The sequence below is a fragment of the Eptatretus burgeri genome, chromosome 12 (genome assembly GCF_056783735.1).
Source record: "Eptatretus burgeri isolate ZD-2024b chromosome 12, Ebu_testis_v1, whole genome shotgun sequence".
NCBI classification, from domain to species: Eukaryota; Metazoa; Chordata; class Myxini; order Myxiniformes; family Myxinidae; genus Eptatretus; species Eptatretus burgeri.
This window is the reverse complement of record NC_140972.1, coordinates 2,798,979-2,818,086: the sequence shown is the minus strand read 5'-3', so window position 1 is coordinate 2,818,086 and position 19,108 is coordinate 2,798,979. Positions and strand designations below refer to the sequence as shown.

Sequence of the window (19,108 nt, the reverse complement as noted above, 5' to 3'; positions counted from 1 at the left end):
ATACGTTTGTAGTACTCGGTGAGGCGCATCCATAGACCCCATAAACGATGAAATCATTTCACAAATGTAGAAGCTCTGGCCATTTTAATGTCACCTGGCCGCCATTTTGTAAAATGGCTGCCACGGCTCTCAGAGGCTAAATCTGTGGTGGCCAAATATCCAAATCGCTTCATAATGTCTTTCTACAAGTGTGCCAAATTTGGTGCTTTTATCACTTAGTGCACAATTCTTTTGAATATTTGAGCTGTGTGGCGCCACTAATGCAATCCCTACCATGGGAATGCTTTGGCAGCACTGGGCGTACCCTTCGGAGGGAGAGGGAGAGGGAGAGGGAGAGGGAGAGGGAGAGACATACAAGTGAGATGTCGGTACCACTGAGGGCAAATTATCACGATATTTCTTCGAAAGGAAAGGTATATGCACTAAAAACACCTGCTTTCTTCAGGAGCAGCCGAGGAGGAGGAGGGACAAATATATTTTTGTGCCGTGGCTAATAATCCCCCCACCCCCACCCATCTGCAGCAGGAGTCAGTAAACCATTTGAACCGACTGTGACACGTGTACAGGTGAAAACTGTACGTCATGTTTCCACCCTCCCTCCCCCGCATGAAGGAGGGGCGATTTGTGCCCATGACCTGATCCTGGGGATCACAAACACGGATGGAAAATTTGATGGAGATCGGGCCAGTCCTGGTTTTTTTGTTTTGTTTTCTCTTCAATTTTCAGACAAACACACACACCACACACGCACAGAGAATTGCCATATTTAATATAGTAGGATTACATTTTGGAACGATAGCAATTACAGAGTAGCAACTCATTAGCAGAATCCATCCATCCATTGGGACCATACTCTGTGCAGTGTTGGTGCTGCCTAAGCAGTCTCCTTGGCTATTGGGTACTATCCTGGACGGGTCGCCACTCCGACACAGTACACCAGCATGCTGGAACTCATTTTGCCGACCTCGGAAGGATGACAGGCAGAGTCAATCCCACCTGGTGTTAATTCAACAGCCGAGCAGTATCTGAACTCAGGATCCTAGGATCCCAAGCCCACTACCCGAACCATTAAGCCAACACCAGGCATATTAGCAGAAGACAGTGACTGAAATTGTTCACCCTGAAGGGTGAATGAGCACATCAGTGAACACATGAACGTACATGTGGGACGACATAAGTACGTGCATACAGCGATTCCTTTACAAGCTTAGTCCGTTAAAATCATGACAAAATCAATCAGGATCTCCCCCACCCCTCCCCAGCCCCCCGGGGATGTGCACGTGTGTGTGTGTGTGTGTGTGTGTGTGTGTGTGTGTGTGTGTGTGTGTGTGTGTGTGTGTGTGTGTGTGTGTGTGTGTGTGTGTGTGTGTGTGTGTGTGTGTGTGTGTGTGTGTGTGTGTGTGTGTGTGTGTGTGTGTGTGTGTGTGTGTGTGTGTGTGAATATCACAAACAGTTTTCGAACACTTTTATGTGACATGTTAACATGTTACACTTTTAAAACCATATATTGCACAAAACAAGAGTTGTTTATTTTTTTAATCTAAGTTGTAATATAGTGGTATTGGGGGAGGAGTATCGAAAGCTAGACTGTGGTAAGTGGAGTATGGTCCGCACGCTTTGAGTTGATTAGCTTGCCGTGTAACAGGAACCTGTCAGAGCAAGTCATTTTGTTATATGTGATGTGAAGGAGGCAGCCAATGTTGGTCGACGGGTTAGTCAGGGTTTAAAAAAACATGACATGCATAAACACCTCTTGTTTGTCAGCAGGGCCAAGTGAGCACTTCCCATCACAAAAAGTACACAGTTCACAGGTGTGCAAAAAGGCAGTCATGATCTCTTGGGCAAGTGTGTCAGCCATGAGAGCGGTATGCTGTGGAGCCTGGAAGAAGAAATGTGGATTTATCTTTATTGGGGCCACCGCGTAGGTGGGACAGCCAGGAGGAGAACTCCTCCCAGAAGAGGCAAGGACGAAGGGGAACGGAGAGAACGGATACACCAGAGAGCGCTCAGAAGGACGAAGGAGGGGAGAAGGACGAGTGTGAAGAAGAAGCAGTGAGGATCGAAACCAGGAAGAAGGGCCTTGAGAAGAGAAAAAAAAGGACATGAGAGCTCGTGGCGTGCAGAGAAAGAGGAGGAAGAGGTGAGCAGCAGCCACCTCAGAGATAGAGGAAAGAACAGAGTCTCCAGAAATCCTTGTGAAAGAAGGACAAAAGGGGGCTGAGAGGACGATGGACACAAGAGCTCCTGGAGTGCAGGAGGAGAGAAGGAGGGTCACGATGGCTGGTTCAAGGTAAAAGTGCCGAAGTGTAGATCATCGTTGGCTCAATTCTTTGCTGGTTTACTTTGTCGCTGGCTTCCAGAATGGACTGCATCATCGACTTCCACCCTGCACATCATAGTCAAAGGAAAGTCCTCGCCTGCAAATTTAAATGTTTGCATAATTATGATCTGGGGTGCCCAGTATGGTCAGGTCAGATATGGGAACATGTGACGGAGCAGCACGTCGCTGCGTCCACTTTCCGTCGGTACTCCAGGGGCCTCTGTCTGGCCATCCCCCAGGCAGATGCCTGGCCCATCCCAATCTCCTTGAGATGCCGATCAACCTGCTGCAACCACGAGGCACGTGGTCGGCTCGTTGACCTTCTCCACTCACGAGGCTCCCTTATGAGAGAATCTGGTGAGCAGGATCAGGGTCAGGAAAATGAGCCACATGTCTACACAGCCACAGCTGATGCTCACGGACCATGCAGGTTACAAATCTCATCTGAATCTCTCTCAGAAACTGCTCGTTGAACACAAATTCTGACCAGCGATAGCCAAGGATTCTCCGAAGAGACCTGGTACCAAAAGGAGTTAAGTCTCCGTCTCAGATCCCTGGTTGGAGTCCAAGTTTCACATCCGTAGAGCAAGACTGGAAGCACCAAGGACCTGAAGACTCAGACTTTCATCCACAAAGGATACGGTAGTTGTCTCCAATATTGCATGTATTAGAATAAGTGTGAGGTAATTTAATTGTGATATCAGATGTGTCGTTTTATGTGTAGAAAGCTGTCGTCAACCCACTCCCAATGTGTGTCGAAAACCGCCTCCCCTTAACTCACCCCATTTTCATGTTATTAGCAGAGTACCCGCCCTAAAGGTGATCTTGTTCCAAGCATGCAACACGTTCTTCTGATGCATACCTTCATTTGGGCGGTGTATAGGCAAAACACATAACAAAAAAAATGCTGGTTACTTACAAGAAGCAAAAACATACCTTCTGCTTTGAATTCAAAACGCCTCACTGCACGAGAAAGCGTGGCGACAGGAATACGGTTGGACCCCGCTATGCGCGGTGGATATGTTCCTGGAAAATTCCGCGAATAGCGGGGCATTGTTTCGATGGAAAAATGGGGGATAGGTTCCCGGCGGTTCCTGATTCATGAAAAATTCCGCGAATGGCGAAGCCACGAATGTCACGCATTGTTTCAATGGAAAAAGGGGGATAGGTTCCTGGTGGCTCCTGGTCCATCAGGAAAACATTTAAAAGTTTAAAATCTTATCGACTGCAAATACACATGATTGTACACATCGACCTGCAACAACAATGCACGTAAAAATGGTAACAAATAAGGAAAAGACAACACCAGGTATCATTTCCAATGTCTATTGAAGGAATGCAATTAACAGTTTATTATAAGTGATTAACCAAGCGCACCAAAAAACATGAAAATTAAAAAAAAAAATCAGGTACTGTTTCAAATTTTTATTTAATATGGATACAAACAAACACGACATAATAGTGACCGAAGCTTTTCGTGCTGCACTCTTCAGGGTAAAAATCGCAGCAAGTGAAGAAGGAAGTGAAGGCGCGTGCTTTATACGCAGGTCTCAATAAGGTAGACGCTGATTGGTTCAACCATAATGACGCCACGGTTAATCCGAACGTCCATTGGTCGGCTCATCATCTTCACCTCGAGCACCCATTGGCTGGAGCAGAGTTCGTCGATGATTGACGTTTGCAACCACATCCTGGAGAGAGGGGGGGATTGGTTTCCCCTCAGGTCCATTCACCATTTGTTACCGTACTTCCCTTCATCTTTCCATGCTGAAAGACACAGAGATCGCACAAATTCCTTTTGATGACATAGTATTGGATCGGTGGTAAGGATGACGGTTGGAAGCTCGGCTCAATATCCTGAACATATCTGCATTGTACTGGTCTGCACCAATAGGGTTGGCAACCAGGTGATGTGCAATGGCAGATGAAGCAGGTACAGTGGCCGGTGGTTGCTGGATATTTCGACATGCTCGCACTGGTTGTGTTCTAACCCTCACAATCTTTCTTCGAATCGCCAAGGGGATGTGTTGTTTGATCTGATCAGCCAATCATAGTGTTGTGCGGCCCACGTACCGAGCTTCACATCGGCACTTAAATTCATAAATAACATTGCTGGTTTGTGAGGTGGGTAGCACATCCTTGTTGACAGACGTCAGCAAACGGCGAGAGGTAAAGATTACTCGGGGTTGCACAGCCAGAAACGTGTTGGATACAATATGTTTGATTGGTACTTCAAACCTTCGTGATGATTGTCCTTTCCAGGGCATCCTGATATAGACTGGACAATGGGCATTTGTCCGGACCAATCTTCCGATGTTTTGCCGTGTTTAGAAACTTGTGTATGTATCTCTTAACTATATGCTCAGGATAACCATTCTCACCGAGTATATTCATGATTTTGTCAATTTCAGCAGGAAGATTACAAGGTGAACAAATCCTCTGTGCTCTGTTAACCAGCATATTGATCAAGGCAATTTTGTTTCTCGTGGAGCTGTAGGAGTCCCAGCGAGTATACTGCCCTGTGAAAGTCGGCTTCCGGTAGACGGATGTTGTGAAACCAAGGTTGGATCTATCAACCAACACGTCCAAAAACGGTAACGTGTTTGACGATACCAGCTCCGTGATAAACTTCATCGCTGGATGGAGAGTGTTGAGCCATGCCTGGAAATTGGCACATGCCGTCCGAGACTCGAACAAAGCAAAAATGTCATCAACATACCGATAGTATACGATGGGGGAATCTACCCCTTGCCAACCAGCCAGTTTCTGCATTTCATGATAGCCCACAAAGTTATTTGCAAGAGCTGAGCTTAACGGAGAACCCATGGCCACACCGTCCGTTTGAACATACATCATGTTGTTAAAACTGAATTCCACCTCCCTTATTGCTGTGTTCATCAATTCAACGAAGACGTGTTCCGAGAACATCGGTTGTTGCAGATCGATGTGATACAGCAAATGTGCGCATATCTCAATCGTCTCAGTCAATGGTACATTCGTGAACAAGCTTTTAATATATCAAAGGATGCCATGATGTTGTCCTCAGTTGTCGGTGTTTTAGCTCTAATTGATTCTGCAAATGAGAAGGAATCCTAAACCACAAAATGAGAAAGTGAATCCAACACTGGTTTCAACCTCATCCTCGGACCAAGTGAACTCGCTGCGGAGGATTTACACATCAGGACAGTCAGACTTGTTCAGATGTTAAAGCAAAGTGCTTTAGGTGCATGAAAATGAGTCACTATAGATAGAAGGTGTTGTCATGTAAGGGCACTGAGGTCGTACCTGGTCATGATGAGGAAGATACCATGTTTCTGGGAGTTGTGGGTGTGCCAGGTTCCCGAGACCATCCGTGTGTGGTCTGTAACGGTTGACGGACAACTGTTCAGTGCTTTTTTAAAATACACAATGAGGCAGATGTGAACATTCTCAATAAAGCATGTTCGTCAAACTTGCTCCAAAGCTTAAATTGGAACCTGCGAAATTAGCACTTCGAGGTGTCAGAAGGAAATTCCATTGTGATGGTGTGTTCATGACTGATATTGTGCACAAGCAAGAATCCAATGTGAAAATGGATGTGGTCAAGAACTGTGTCAATAACGTGCTGAGTGGACCAACAGCAAGTGCCATGGGAGAGGATTGTGCTTGCCGGTGAGGTACGTGCTAGCATTTTTGCAGACATGGGTTATCTGTGGTGCAGTCCAATAAAAATTCAGCTCCAAGACAATGCTGTACCTGACAGTGTTTCAACACCCAGGCATGTCAGCTCCTCTTTTGCCAAAAGTAAAGGATGAGCTTAAACGAATGGAAAACAAGGGCGTCATCCATCGAGCGACGAAGCCAACTCCGTGGTGAGTCGCCATGGTACTGGTTCTCAAGAAGAGTGGTGACATCCGAATTTGCATTGACCTGAAACGACTGAACAAAACAGTTTGTCCTGAGAAGCTTCAAATGCCTACAATGGATGAGATACTGCGCAAACTGGCTGGTACTATTGTTTTTTTCAAAACTAGACGCTTCAAGTGGGTTTCGGTTGGTTCCACTCCATCCTGATTCGTGCAACTACACGACATTCATCACTCCTTTTGGCAAGTATGCCTTTGATAGGTCACCTTTTGGCATCACATCGGTGCCAGAAATCTTTCAACAAAAGATGATGCAATTTCTGGAGGTTCACAGTGGAGTCGTGTCCGACGTTGATGATACTCTGCTCTTTGGAAGGACTCTCAAAGAACATGATGAAAATCTTGATCTGTATGTCGTCAATCTTTGCTGTGCAGTAAATCTCTCGGAATCACATGAACACAGGGCATTGTTATGTTGAAATGAAGTATACATTATGCTCCAGTCGTGAAGGGGGAGGACAGCGAAGCAATGCAAATATCTGATGAAGCTTGAAAGTGCTCAAAGACATACAATACGAATTTGCATTTGAAACAAAGAGTCATGACCACGTCCTTGAAAACGTTCTGTTTGTCACTTATCAGAATGTAATTGGTCAATTTGCTTACATGTGAGTGGATCACCCTCCCAATTTCTGTTCCCTACATAAGAAACTCTGGACCATCAAGCCAGAAAGCAATCACGTTGCATTGATTGTCTTTCTCCAAGATCATGTATTAAATAAATGATTCAACCTGTGTTGTGACTGGAGTTACTTGAGTAACGTTTTGAGTTTTCCACCAACAACCGTGAGTGCGGATGCTAGCAGCTATGGCATCGGAGCTGTCTTGCTACAAAAGCAGTCCAATGGGGAGTTGAGACCTGTATGTTTTGCATCACGCACGCTGAGTCCTGCAGAAACCATGTATGCACAGATCGAAAAAGAATGCCTTGCTTTGGTCTGGGCATGTGAAAAATTTTGTCGATACTTGTGGGGGGTTACAGACCATTAGGTTTGTCACTGACCACAAGCTTTTAATACCATTAATCAATAACAAGGACCGAGATAAAGTGCCTTGGAGATGCCAACACCTTCTCATGCGTCTCACGCGGTTTAATGTGGCAGCAGAACACGTGCCAGGCAAGTGCATGGTTGTTAGTTGTTGCCAATGCATTGTACCGTAATACACTCCATCTGAGCACATGCCTCGGACCATGAGTTGTCAGAAGAGGTGAATGCATACGTTCATGGAGTTGAGGAAGGTTTTCCAGCGTCCAAGGGAAAGTAAGACGTCATCAGAGATGTATCCAGGCTGGATCCTGTTATGCAATGTGTGATCCATGGTTGGCCTCGGTACATGCATGACTATCCCGATATACTCGATTCGTATTGGGAAAATCGTTGGCATTTGCCTGTCTACAAAGGACTGTTATTGTATGACTCTAGAATCGTCATACCAACCGACATGAAGGCGGAGATGCTTTCAAAGAATTATTGACGATGGATATCAAGGAGTAATGAAGTGTCGACACCGAGTCAATGATGGTATTTGGTGGCCCGTTATGAGTGGGGACATCAAGGACTATGTCAGTAAATATGATCATTGTATCAAGTATCGGACTGCTCAAAAGTGAGAGCCGTTAATCCCTGCACACCTTCCGTGGTAACATATTGGGGCTGATGTCTTCAAGGTCGACAAGAAACAATACCTGGTTGTGGTGGATTACCACTCAAGATTCAACGAGCTCATATGCTTACCCTCTCTCACAAGTGAAATGCCCATTCATAAGATGAAGTCAACCTTTGCTCGTTGTGGCATTACTGATACTCTCATCTCAGATAATGGAAGTCGATTCACATTGAAGCAGTTTGCGGAATTTGCTGGAAAATATGGCTTTGAATATGTGACTGCAAGTGCAAGGTATCCACAGGCAAATGGATGTGCTGAAAAGGCTGTCCACATTGCGAAAATGATCATGCTACAACCTGATCCACATCTAGGGCTGTCTTACCATAATACTCCAATTGAGCCTACAGGTTTTAGCCCTGCAGAGTTGATGCTGGATTGAAGGTGAAGACAACTATGTCAACCTTGTCCCAAATCTGTCGAATATAAAACTCACTCTGGAAGAAAAGTCAAGCCAGTTGAAAGACTTGATCTTCAATAAAAGCAAGAAAGAGGTTCTGGGCCAGAATAATGCCCATCATTTCTTGCTTGATACTTAGAAATAGCCATATATTCAACGTTTTGTCCAGGATTTGTTCTGCATATGACTAATTAGGTTATGGGTTTTTGAAGCCTTTCAGGATTATTTGTTGGGGGAGATGTTGTGGAAGTAACGCTCATACATATCAAGGGAGGCAGAAAGCGCCCCACCCTTTATATGGGACGGATTCTATGCAAGCAACTTTCACATGAGGACTGAAAATTTGTTTCTTGGCTTCCACTGGACATATTTGGCTGCAAATTTCAGAAGTTAATCCTTTGTTCAACAAGGTAATACTGTACGCGACATGGCCAAAAGTATGGGGACACCTGCTCGTCCAACATCATTACAAAATCATGGGCATTAGTATGAAGTTGGTCCCCCCCCTCTCCTTTGCCACAATAACAGCCTCCATTCTTCTGGGAAAGCTTTCCACTTGATGTTGGAACATTGCTCTGGGGATTTGCTTCCATTCAACCACTAGAACATTAGTGAGGTCGGGTACTGATGTTGGGCGATTAGGTTTGCCTCGAAGTCGGGGTTCCAATTCATCCCAAAGGTGTTCGATGGGGTTGAGGTCAGGGCTCTGTGCAGGCGAGTCAAGATCTTCCACACCGATCTTGACAAACCATTTGTGTGGACCTCGCTTTTTTTGCATGGAGCCATTGTCATGCCAAAACAGGAAAGGGACCTCCCCAAACTGTTGCCACAAAGTTGGAAGCACAGAATCATCCAGAATGTCATTGTATGCTGTAGCGTAAAGACTTCCTTCACTGGAACTAAGGGACCTAGCCCGAACCATGAAAAACAGCCCGAGACCATTATTCCTCCTACACCAAACTGTACAGTTGACACCATGCATTCGGGCAGGTAGCGTTCTCCTGGCACCCACCAAACCCAGATTCGTCCATCGGACTGCCAGATGGTGAAGCGTGATTCATCACTCCAAAGAACGCGTTTCCACTGCTCCAGAGTCCAATAGCGGTGAGTTTTACACCACTCCAGCCGATGCTTGGCATTGCGCATGGTGATCTTAAGGCCCGGTCACACCTTGAAGTTTTAGCCAATGTATGCCGATTTTTGAATTTTTTTTCTAAAACGCTGGGACACGTTGAATACGTTATGGGTAAGTTTTGATAACATTGAGAGCACGCTGAAAAACACTGCCATACGTCATTGTACGTTGGCTTTAAATGTTGTACTTTTTGGTTGTCCTCAAATTTTTGCATGCTTGAAATTTCACGACGTATGTCGGCGTATGACTCACACGTTCCGCTACGCTGGCCACAAGTTGTATGCATGGTCTGCGATCGTTGACAGACGTCAACACATGTTACTCATAGGCTGAAAGACGTCGGTATAATGGATCGTCCTTGCGTCAGCGTCCACGGCCACGGCCAGGACACTTATTTGCAGCATTCTTCAAACTTTTCTTCGGCATGACGAGGATGTTCACACTTCGATGTCTAGCTTGGCTATGATTCCAATTGTCCATCGGCAGCGTCTATTTAAAATAGTCGAGTTTGAGCGTTTTAACACGTTCAGAAGAAACGCTTCAAATTTCCAAACCCCAGCGTCAAAAAACAAAGGCGAGTGACAGCAATTTAAATCGTTCATTGTAAACAATGAAAATAGCTGAGTGGTACCGTTTAAAAGTCGTTGAGTGTAAAAAAAATCCAATTGTTGAGCGCAAGCGTCTACTTTCAATAGTGGAGATGCAGCCATTTAAATCGTTGAGTGGCAGCCGATGAATAGCAAACCCTACGTCACCGGCAAAGATAAACTGCCGCACGATATGGATAAGTTAGGCTATCGTTGGGCATAGTTTGTGAACGCCGGCTACATGATAATTATTCGTTGGTATACCGTATCTATAAGTTACCGAAGCGCTCTATGCACATTATTAGTTCATTGTGCATTTGTCCAACCCATTATGAATAGACCTAAATCGTAAAAACAAGCTATAGCTCATTGTTGAAAAAGCCCCATAAAAAATTAGCCACGAAGAACTTCGAACAATGGTGAAAAGATGTCTCCTACCCGTGGACACGCGGACGCAAGGACGATCCATCATAACCCACACCCTCCCCCTCACACTCACCTACTACTGCCAACATGAACAAACTACGACTAATACTAATACTAATACTGATACTGATACTGTTACTGCTGACATGGACATCGACTCAAAAAGGACTCGAAAACACTGTTGGGTTCCCCTTTTATGAACACCATTTTTATATACCAATTCCCAAAATCGCTGGGAACACGTCTTTATATGGCAGTTGCAAGTTAGAAACACGTTCATTTATTTTTTTTGTCGACCGGAAGACGTCATTGGAATACGTCTACATACGTCAATGTGTGTTGGGACTACGTAAAGAATTGGTTCAAAGCACGTCAAACATAAGTTAGAAATAGGTTTCGCGTAAAAAAGACATTACCGCGACGTGTTTCGACTTATGAGTAGCTTATAAGTAGCCTTTGTGGACGTGTGTAAGCGTCCACATATCGTGTGTAAAACTTATCCCCATCGCATGCGGAACGTGTGTCATACGCCGAGTACGTCGTAAAATTTTGAACATGTTTAAAATTTCTTGACGTACTCTACTTACTACGACGTATGATAGCGTCCTTTAGCGTTCTACTCACGTATACCAAACTTACTCATACCGTATTTGACGTGCCCCAACGTTTTAGACACATTTTTCTTAGGTCGGCATATGCTGGCAAGATCGCCAAGGTGTGACCGCGATGTTGACACTTCCATTTCTACGGCAGTTATGATTCGAATCGTTGTGCCGTCAGCCTTTTAATAGGCTACGTCACGACATCGTCGGCGATGCGTGCAACGCGCTATGCCTAAGTTAGACTATCGTTGGGCATCGGTTGTGTAGGCCGACAACAGGTTCAGCATTCGTTGGTATAAGTTATCTATAACACAACGAAACGTTCTGTGTCCATTACCAATGCGTTATACATAAGACCAAGTCGCTATGAATACGTCCGAATCTTTAAAAAAAACATCAAAAGTTCAACGTAAGCCAGCGTTTTACATACATTTTAATACGTTGCCATCACTGGCTAAAACGTCAAGGTGTGACCGGGCCTTTAGGCTTGTGCGGCTGCTTGGCCATGGAAACCCATTTCATGAAGTTCTCAACGAACAGTGTTTGTACTGATGTTGCTTCCAGAGTTAGTTTGGAACTCGGTAGTGAGTGTTGCAACCGCCGACAGACGATTTTTCCGCACTACACGCTTCAGCACTCGGCAGGCCAGTTCTGTGAGCTTGTGTGGCCTACCACTTCTTCACGGCTGAGCTGTTGTTGCTCCTAGACGTTTCCACTTCACAATAACAGCACACAGTTGACCGGGGCAGCTCCAGCAGGACAGAAATTTGATGAACTGACTTGTTGGAAAGGTGACATCCTATGACGGTGCCACGTTGAAAGTTACTGAGCTCTTCAGTACATTCCATTCCACCGCCAATGTTTGTCTATGGAGATTGCATGGCTGTGTGCTTGACTTGAAAAACCTGTCGGCAATGGGTGTGGCTGAAATAGCCGAATCCACTAATTAGAAGGGGTGTCCGCATACTTTTGGCCATGTGGTGTATGTTCCAAATTTCAACAACGTCCATTTCGGCATTCTTGAGTTTTTAATGAAAAACCTCGAAATTCACGTTGGTGTCTGCCAGTCTGTCCGTCCATCCATCCATCTGTTCGTCCCTCTGCCCGAAATGTGTTGGCACTCGTATCTCAAAGGCTATTCGTCACCCCCCAAAATAGGTCTTTGCTTTCTTCTCCAAAACCATACAAACAATTTTGATGAAAATTGACCACAACCTTCATCACCCATGATATTCTTGGGGAAAATGCCAATGACATAGAAAAAGACCCCATTCTATGGTATGTGCCATGTGGCAAACAATAGAAAAGAAGGACATTCCATGGCTTGTGGAAAATGCCAGACGATAGAAAATAAGGCACATTCAAAAAAATCTCGTGTACATGCTGTACTACCCTTGTTTTCTTCGGAGGAACCAAGTAATGCTTAAAAAAATTATATAAAGGGGTGCCTGACATATCGGTTAAAACCCATCAGTACGTCAAGTTTTTTGTTTCTTCTCTCTGTATTCCCACCCAGTGTTCCTGCAATTAAACTTTAAAACCACTTGGTCTCCGAGTGAATTTGGGTGGTTCTGATCACTCTTGCAATTGTGCACGTCCATGGAAGGACAATTGGAATCGGGTTATTAGCGCCCATTATGAGGCCGTACCAATGCCTGGCGACACTGTTCGGTTGTTATTCGAGATCAAGCATACAGCACCAATAAGTGTGGTGCATCTACTGGCTCAGTGGTCCCATTCAGCACGGTATCGTGGTGGACAGACGCATAATCCTATGGCCTGGAACGACCAAATCTATCGGGCACTGCGCCCACTTTGACACGATTCACTGGGATTCGAGCCAGGCAACCCGAGGAACCCGATAACTTCAACAAGCTATATGTCAAGCTAAATGCTGCAGGTAGAGAGTGAGAATAGTATAGTTGTATTGTCAGAGTGACTGACTGTCTGGACACAGATGAGGTTGGGGATCCATTCATGTGGATTTACAGTGGAGATCATGCACCCACTGTTTGGAGAGGTTCTGGGCTGAAAGCATCAAAACCTGTCTGATGCTGGGGTGTCATTTGCTTAACTAAGACGTGGGCCACACCTGTGTGGATGCCGTTGCTTTCAATATACTTAGTGTCACTCATTTACCAAGATGTTTCCATTTTTTTTTGTCCACTGCCTGTGTCTACACAATGGAAGTTCATTTAATTTAAAAAAATAAAAAATAAAAAATAATAAAAACTTGTTTTAAATTTGTTGAACATCCTCAACAACAGCATTCACATATTCCTATCGAATAATCCATCGTTCTGAAATTTTTTTTAAAAGACCGATTTTTTTCCCCAAGGATTGAGCAGACAGCTTCACCTGACAGTAGCCAATCGTGGGATTCCTGAAGGCATAGGCAGTTAGCACACGACGCAGAGCAGCGATGCCCAATTCTGACTGGAACGCTGGGTGCTCGGGAAGCGAACGATGCAGATCGCGCTCAATCTCTTCGGTTGCTAGTGAGCAGCGGCCCCTGGACTGGCTCACAAGTTCCGCATAGTAGCCTGGGTGTGTGGCGAGCTCGTGCACGGCACCTGGGAAAGAGCAGTATTACCAACCTTCTGAATGCAAGGCAACTGTTTCACACTGAACACAAACTGGCAGGCTCTATCTGCATCTGCCACTCAGGACTTCCACCTCCGATAGTGGACTCAACATTTTTGCACTCATTCTGCACTTTTTTGAGTTGTGTTGTTTTGGGCATTTGGTTCAAAAATGAGGAAAAAAAGACACAGAAAGAAACACATTCTTCTGCTCTCGGCAGAAACAAATTACCCTTTTGAAATACAAAGAACAACCAGATGAACTAACCAAAAAAAAAAAAAATCAATTTAACCGATGTCGCAAAATACTACAACTCAAGGCAAACAAAACATTTCCCTCAACCACAGATACCTTATGGAAACAAAGAAAATTACAAATAATTTCAGCGTTTCACCGACAATGCATTGAAGACCGTTTGTGAAACCGCAGTGATGTGGTGCACGGAATTATTAAAATTATTCATAATTTTGTATTGATCGAAGCCAACATGGCAATCTATCAACTTCATTTCCACACTACAATTTGTTGACAACATTGAAAATTTCAATAATAATTGTTAAATTTGAAAATTTACATATTAATCAATCACTTCAATTAATTGCATTAATGACATTAAATTAAATTTAAATCTATACTAACAAATGTCAGTGTGTGCATCAGTGTGCGCACATCAATGTGTCGCCTCTATAACTACAAAACCATGAAACCTAACAGCCTGGAACATATTAAGGGAACTCCAAAGAAGTGCAAGGGTGAACATTGGATGTTTGGGTTAATTAGAACACCCCTTATGAAGATAATTAACGCCCTTATTTAATTATATCCTTCATCAGGCGCATCCGAGGCCAGCTCACTCCATGTTGGGGTCTAAAGGCGTATCCTGGGTTACCTCACTGGGGCCTTAAGCCACCATGATTTTTGGCCTGCTCAACCATGCCTTGACTTGGAACAGGCCGCAACGATTTCTTCATGACAGTTTATTTTTGTTTTGTTTTTTTCACTCATATTATCGATACCTACGAATTCCTGGATACATTGCAATGCTTATAAATGCCCAGAGATGCCAGCATTTGTGGCTTTATTTCATTTCCGCACATGCCATAACCTTGACAATCTCTTAAACGAAGCTGAATTACAAAATTTAAGCTCGAGAATTAAACTTAGCACCAAGTCCGACTGCTTTAAAATAAAATAAAAAGTGTTCATTTGTCCAATTCGGACCTTGCTCAGGCGTTTCTCGGTGCACGGGTTTTTTGACCGACGGCAATGTGCACAGGTTATTCCTCTCCTGTCACAGTCAACATGTGGCCGTGAATGGAGTTCTCTCATCCCCTCTTCTGTCCAGGCTGGAGTTCCTCAAGGCAGCGTTCTGGGCCCTGTTCTTTTTCTGGTTTTAATCAATGATCTCTCACTCTCTGGAAAATCCTCTTTATCTCTTTGCTGATGACTCCACCCTCTGCCGTACCATCTGTCATCCTTCAGATCAGCAAGCAGCAGCTTCTTCGCTTTCTGCAGATCTGGATAAAATCACAAACTGGTCCAACACGTGGAACATGTCTCTCAATCCTGACAAATCTCACACTCTCATGATGTCTCTCCGAAAGGACAGTCTGGAAACCCACCCTCCATAGACTTTCTCAACAATCCTCTTGAAAAAGTACTTTCATTTCAAGCTTCTGGATCTCACAATCTGCCATGATCTTTCCTGGGAAAGCCACATTTCCAAGCCAGCCTCCTTCACACTGTGGAAACCAAGGCCTTTAGGATCATTGGTATTTCCCACAGTGAGGCTGAGTCAATGGGCCTCTCACTCTCTCACCACAGGCAGGACGGTGGTCTTTCTGTCTTCTAATCTCCTCTCTGGCCTCGTCCACCCTACTCTGTCTGCGATGTGTCCCATACCCCTCCCCCCCCCATATTTCTGCAGGGTGCTCAAGGTCTGCCAGCAACCCCCTTCTGGTAAAACTACCAAAATCAAGAATCACTGCTCACTTTCACTCGTTCATTCCTTTTTTTCCCCGCCTTTGGAACAAACTCCCACACTCTCTTCAATCACACTTTTCCCTCCAGGTCTTCAAAACATTTGTTCACCACCACCTCTTGTCTTGCCCCATCCAAAACCATGATCTTTTTTACCACCGCTAATCCACCCCAAACCCACCTCCTTCAAATTCCCTGATTTCCTTCCTGAAAGTCCCTGTAGTGTCCATCTTGTTTACCCTGTGCACCCTACCCCACCCATCCCTCTCCCTTCCACAGATCTCCTCATCTCTCTGTTCCCCACTGTTTTATCCTTCCCTCTCACGCCTGCCTTGTCGCCTGCTCCCCTTGTTGAACGTTCTGTGTGTTAGCTCCTATACGAGCCCTGACAATGTATTTTAAAAAAATTTACAACAAAAAAATGGGTAATCGCTTGCCAAGCCAGGCATTCAGTTGGAGTGCTTGTTTGAGTGCTTAAGCCATTTGGCGAGCACTCACCAAGCTGCGTGGTCGTTTGTTTCAAAACCACGACAAGCAAGACCAATCGCTTTGCTGATGGAAATATCAATGTTTGTGTAATTGCTAAAAATTAAAAAAATTAATGGAGTAAAATTGAACAAACTTAATTTTTTTCTACTGTTCGTATGATTATATTTAGTGAAGAAAAGATTAAGGAATGTGCAGAAAGTGGAACTTCATTTGGTGCAACGCCGTGCTCTCTAACCTACTTTTACAATCCATGATGATAAGAGTCGACAGGGGTCTTTGTTTAGGCAATTACATATGCAGGTTGCCTTTTTCCTGTTTTGTGCAATCTGCTTTCATGACCAAATATTAATATAAGCAAACCAATCGTTTCTGCAATATATTAATAGTCGGCAGAGGCTGAAAACGAAGAGGTACGTAGACAGCACACACGGAGGTCGGGCTTCGTGGAGTTTGTGCGTGCCTGCATGCGAGCAGGTTGGAGGAATGCTTCCCCCTCCTCTATCCTCCTCTCTCACTCCCCTCCTTCTTACTCCCCTCCCCTAAATATTCCCTTCAGCAAAGCGATGGGTTGTATTGGCTAGTAATCAATAAAGCTACTGATAATGGCAATGTCTGTGACATCATACGGTGCATGGATTATACAGCTATATGGGACGGAATAGCAGTGATCCAGCAGTTCAATGATGGTATTTTGGTTCAGAATGAGCACACAAGGTGAGACGATGCGCTCTACGGGTGCCTTTCTAGTAAGTAACAAAGTTGATTCAACAACAGTGCCGTCACGAAAACCTGTTAAAATTAGTGTTCAAGGAACTGCTGAAGTAAACACTGCTCATTATGCCGTCCTCAGTGCACAACCTGAGACTGCATCAACAACACAAGCTGCATTATGTGACGTGTAAGACGAAGCCCAGGAAAAGCGGTCAAACCATATACTGTGTGGTGGGGTTTTGATAAAGGGGAATCAATGAGCTCACTCTAAAATGCCTGGAATCTAGTGAAACATCTTTATGGAAAGAAATCTAAAACCGTTTTTATCCAAGATCAGGATCACTTAGATTCCAGGTTAAACTCATTTCCAAAAACCGCTCTCTTCTGATAATACGAGCCGAGGCAACAATCCAATCGATCCCATTTTCACGGTCAACTCCAACATTACTGCTGGCATGTTTTCATCAGGAGACCCTAACATAGAAATGAAACGGGGAAAAGTCCCCGTTCTCGATGGTATTCCAATCGAAGCCTGGCGACTTCCGAAGTGAAGAACAATCTTCTTTAAATTCTGCAACAAAACATACCTAGGAAGGCGTCCTACAGAATGGGGGAAAGCAGGTATTGTACCAATACCCAAGAAAGGAAATTTAACACTTCCTGAAAGCTACAGTGGAATAAGTTCAACTCAAACAGAAGCAAAAATCTCCAATCGCCTCCTTAACAGAATTCGCCCTGAATTAGAAAATTAGAAAAGATCCAAATCAAAATGGGTCTTGTCAGATCTTTGTTCTCAGGTGCATCATTGAGGAAGTACATAATCACCGAAAGAGGCTGCTATCATATTTATGGACTTCAGAAAAGCCTTCAACTAGATTGACAGCAATACACTTTTCCAAATTCTACATGCGTATGGCGTCCCTGAGTCGATTGTGAAGGCCACGAAAATGATGGATGAAGATACCTCTGCAGTGTTATTAACTCCTGAAGAAGAGACTGCACCTTTTCAAATCAACAATGGAGTTCTTCAAGGTGACCCATTCGCTCCTCACCTGTTTTCCATCGCCTTGGAATATGCCCAAAGAAGTGATTGAAGACTGGGATGGTTTAACTCTCTCCCGGGGTAGAAGTCACAGACATCCAGGCCAACACATTTCTGGCCTCGACTTTGCTGGCCACGAAGTGCTCCACTCAGACATGTTAAGTAAAGCTGAACTTCTACTTCACAAGGTTGAAACTGCTGCTAGGTCTATTGGGCTCATACTCAATACTGAAAAGACTAAGCATATGCACATCAATCCTTCTGCTGAATGGACTCAACTTAGTGTTGTCGGAAGTCTGATAGAGAGAGTGAATGACTTTAAATACCTCGGCTCCTATATCAACATGCAGCGTGACTTAGAATGTACAAAAGCTCAGGCTTGGGCAGCAGTCCATACCCTCCATAAAGTTTGGAGATCTCCAATTTGCAGAGGGAGTAAGCTAAGGGTCTTCAAAACTACGGTTGAGTCGATCCTTCTCTCTGGGTGTGAATCCTGGACCTTGACCCAAACATTGGAGAAATCATTGGATGGTACCGACACACAATTGCTTCGTAAAGTTCTGAACGTTTCTGGGCAAGACCATATCAGGCCCCCCCTAACAAATGGACGAAAACGTGGTCAGACGGATGGAAAACCCATCATTCTTGTTACAAAAACAGCTAAAATTGAAGAAAAAGCGGCCGAAATTGAAACCAACACAGTAATTACGGTCGCAAAAGCAAATATAACCGAAACCAACACATTTATTCTACACGCAAGAACGGTCGTGACAGACACAAGAACGGTCAATCCTGCAATAAAACGGTGAGGAATGGAAGCAACATCGGTTATTTCCGTCGCGAAACGGCAGAGAACGAAGCGAAAGCGATTCATTCCGGTTACCAGAACGTCGGAAACATGGCGGCTTGAAAAGTTCTTGAAGTTATGGTAAGTTAACTTTAACGTAGTCTGCCTTGAATACATCATGTCTGTTAATGAAAACCCGATTGTGGTACGGGATATTATACAAGCAGCGATAAATGCGCCCTCTTGACTTAATGTGTGGCTGACATTTCGTGTAATTCGTGCCCCCGTGCTGCAGCGATCAGTGACGATTGATCGTTTATATTTGCAAGAGGTACGTTTGATAGTAATAATAAGTTGCAAATTACAATAAAATAACAAAGTTAATACGAAGTAAAAACTGTAAAATGATCCCATACACGATCCCCTATGTTGAACTGGGCATAAACAACGAGCGATCCTACACTCGGGGGCTCAAA

General features: G+C 44.4%; 1 protein-coding gene across 6 annotated transcripts in view; it reads right to left on the bottom strand.

Annotated features, from left to right (window-relative positions):
* The window catches only part of LOC147014994 (TBC1 domain family member 9-like), a 226,819-nt gene that overhangs the window by 152,724 nt on the left and 54,987 nt on the right, over window positions 1-19,108 (bottom strand). For all 6 annotated transcript variants that reach the window (XR_015050185.1, XM_085849266.1, XM_085849267.1 and 3 more), the window contains one exon: window positions 13,399-13,613. Coding sequence is in view for 5 of the 6 variants with exons in the window: in XM_085849266.1 (XP_085705392.1) it covers window positions 13,399-13,613 (215 nt within the window). In the remaining variant the exon portion in view is untranslated. The remainder of the gene's footprint in view (window positions 1-13,398; window positions 13,614-19,108) is intronic.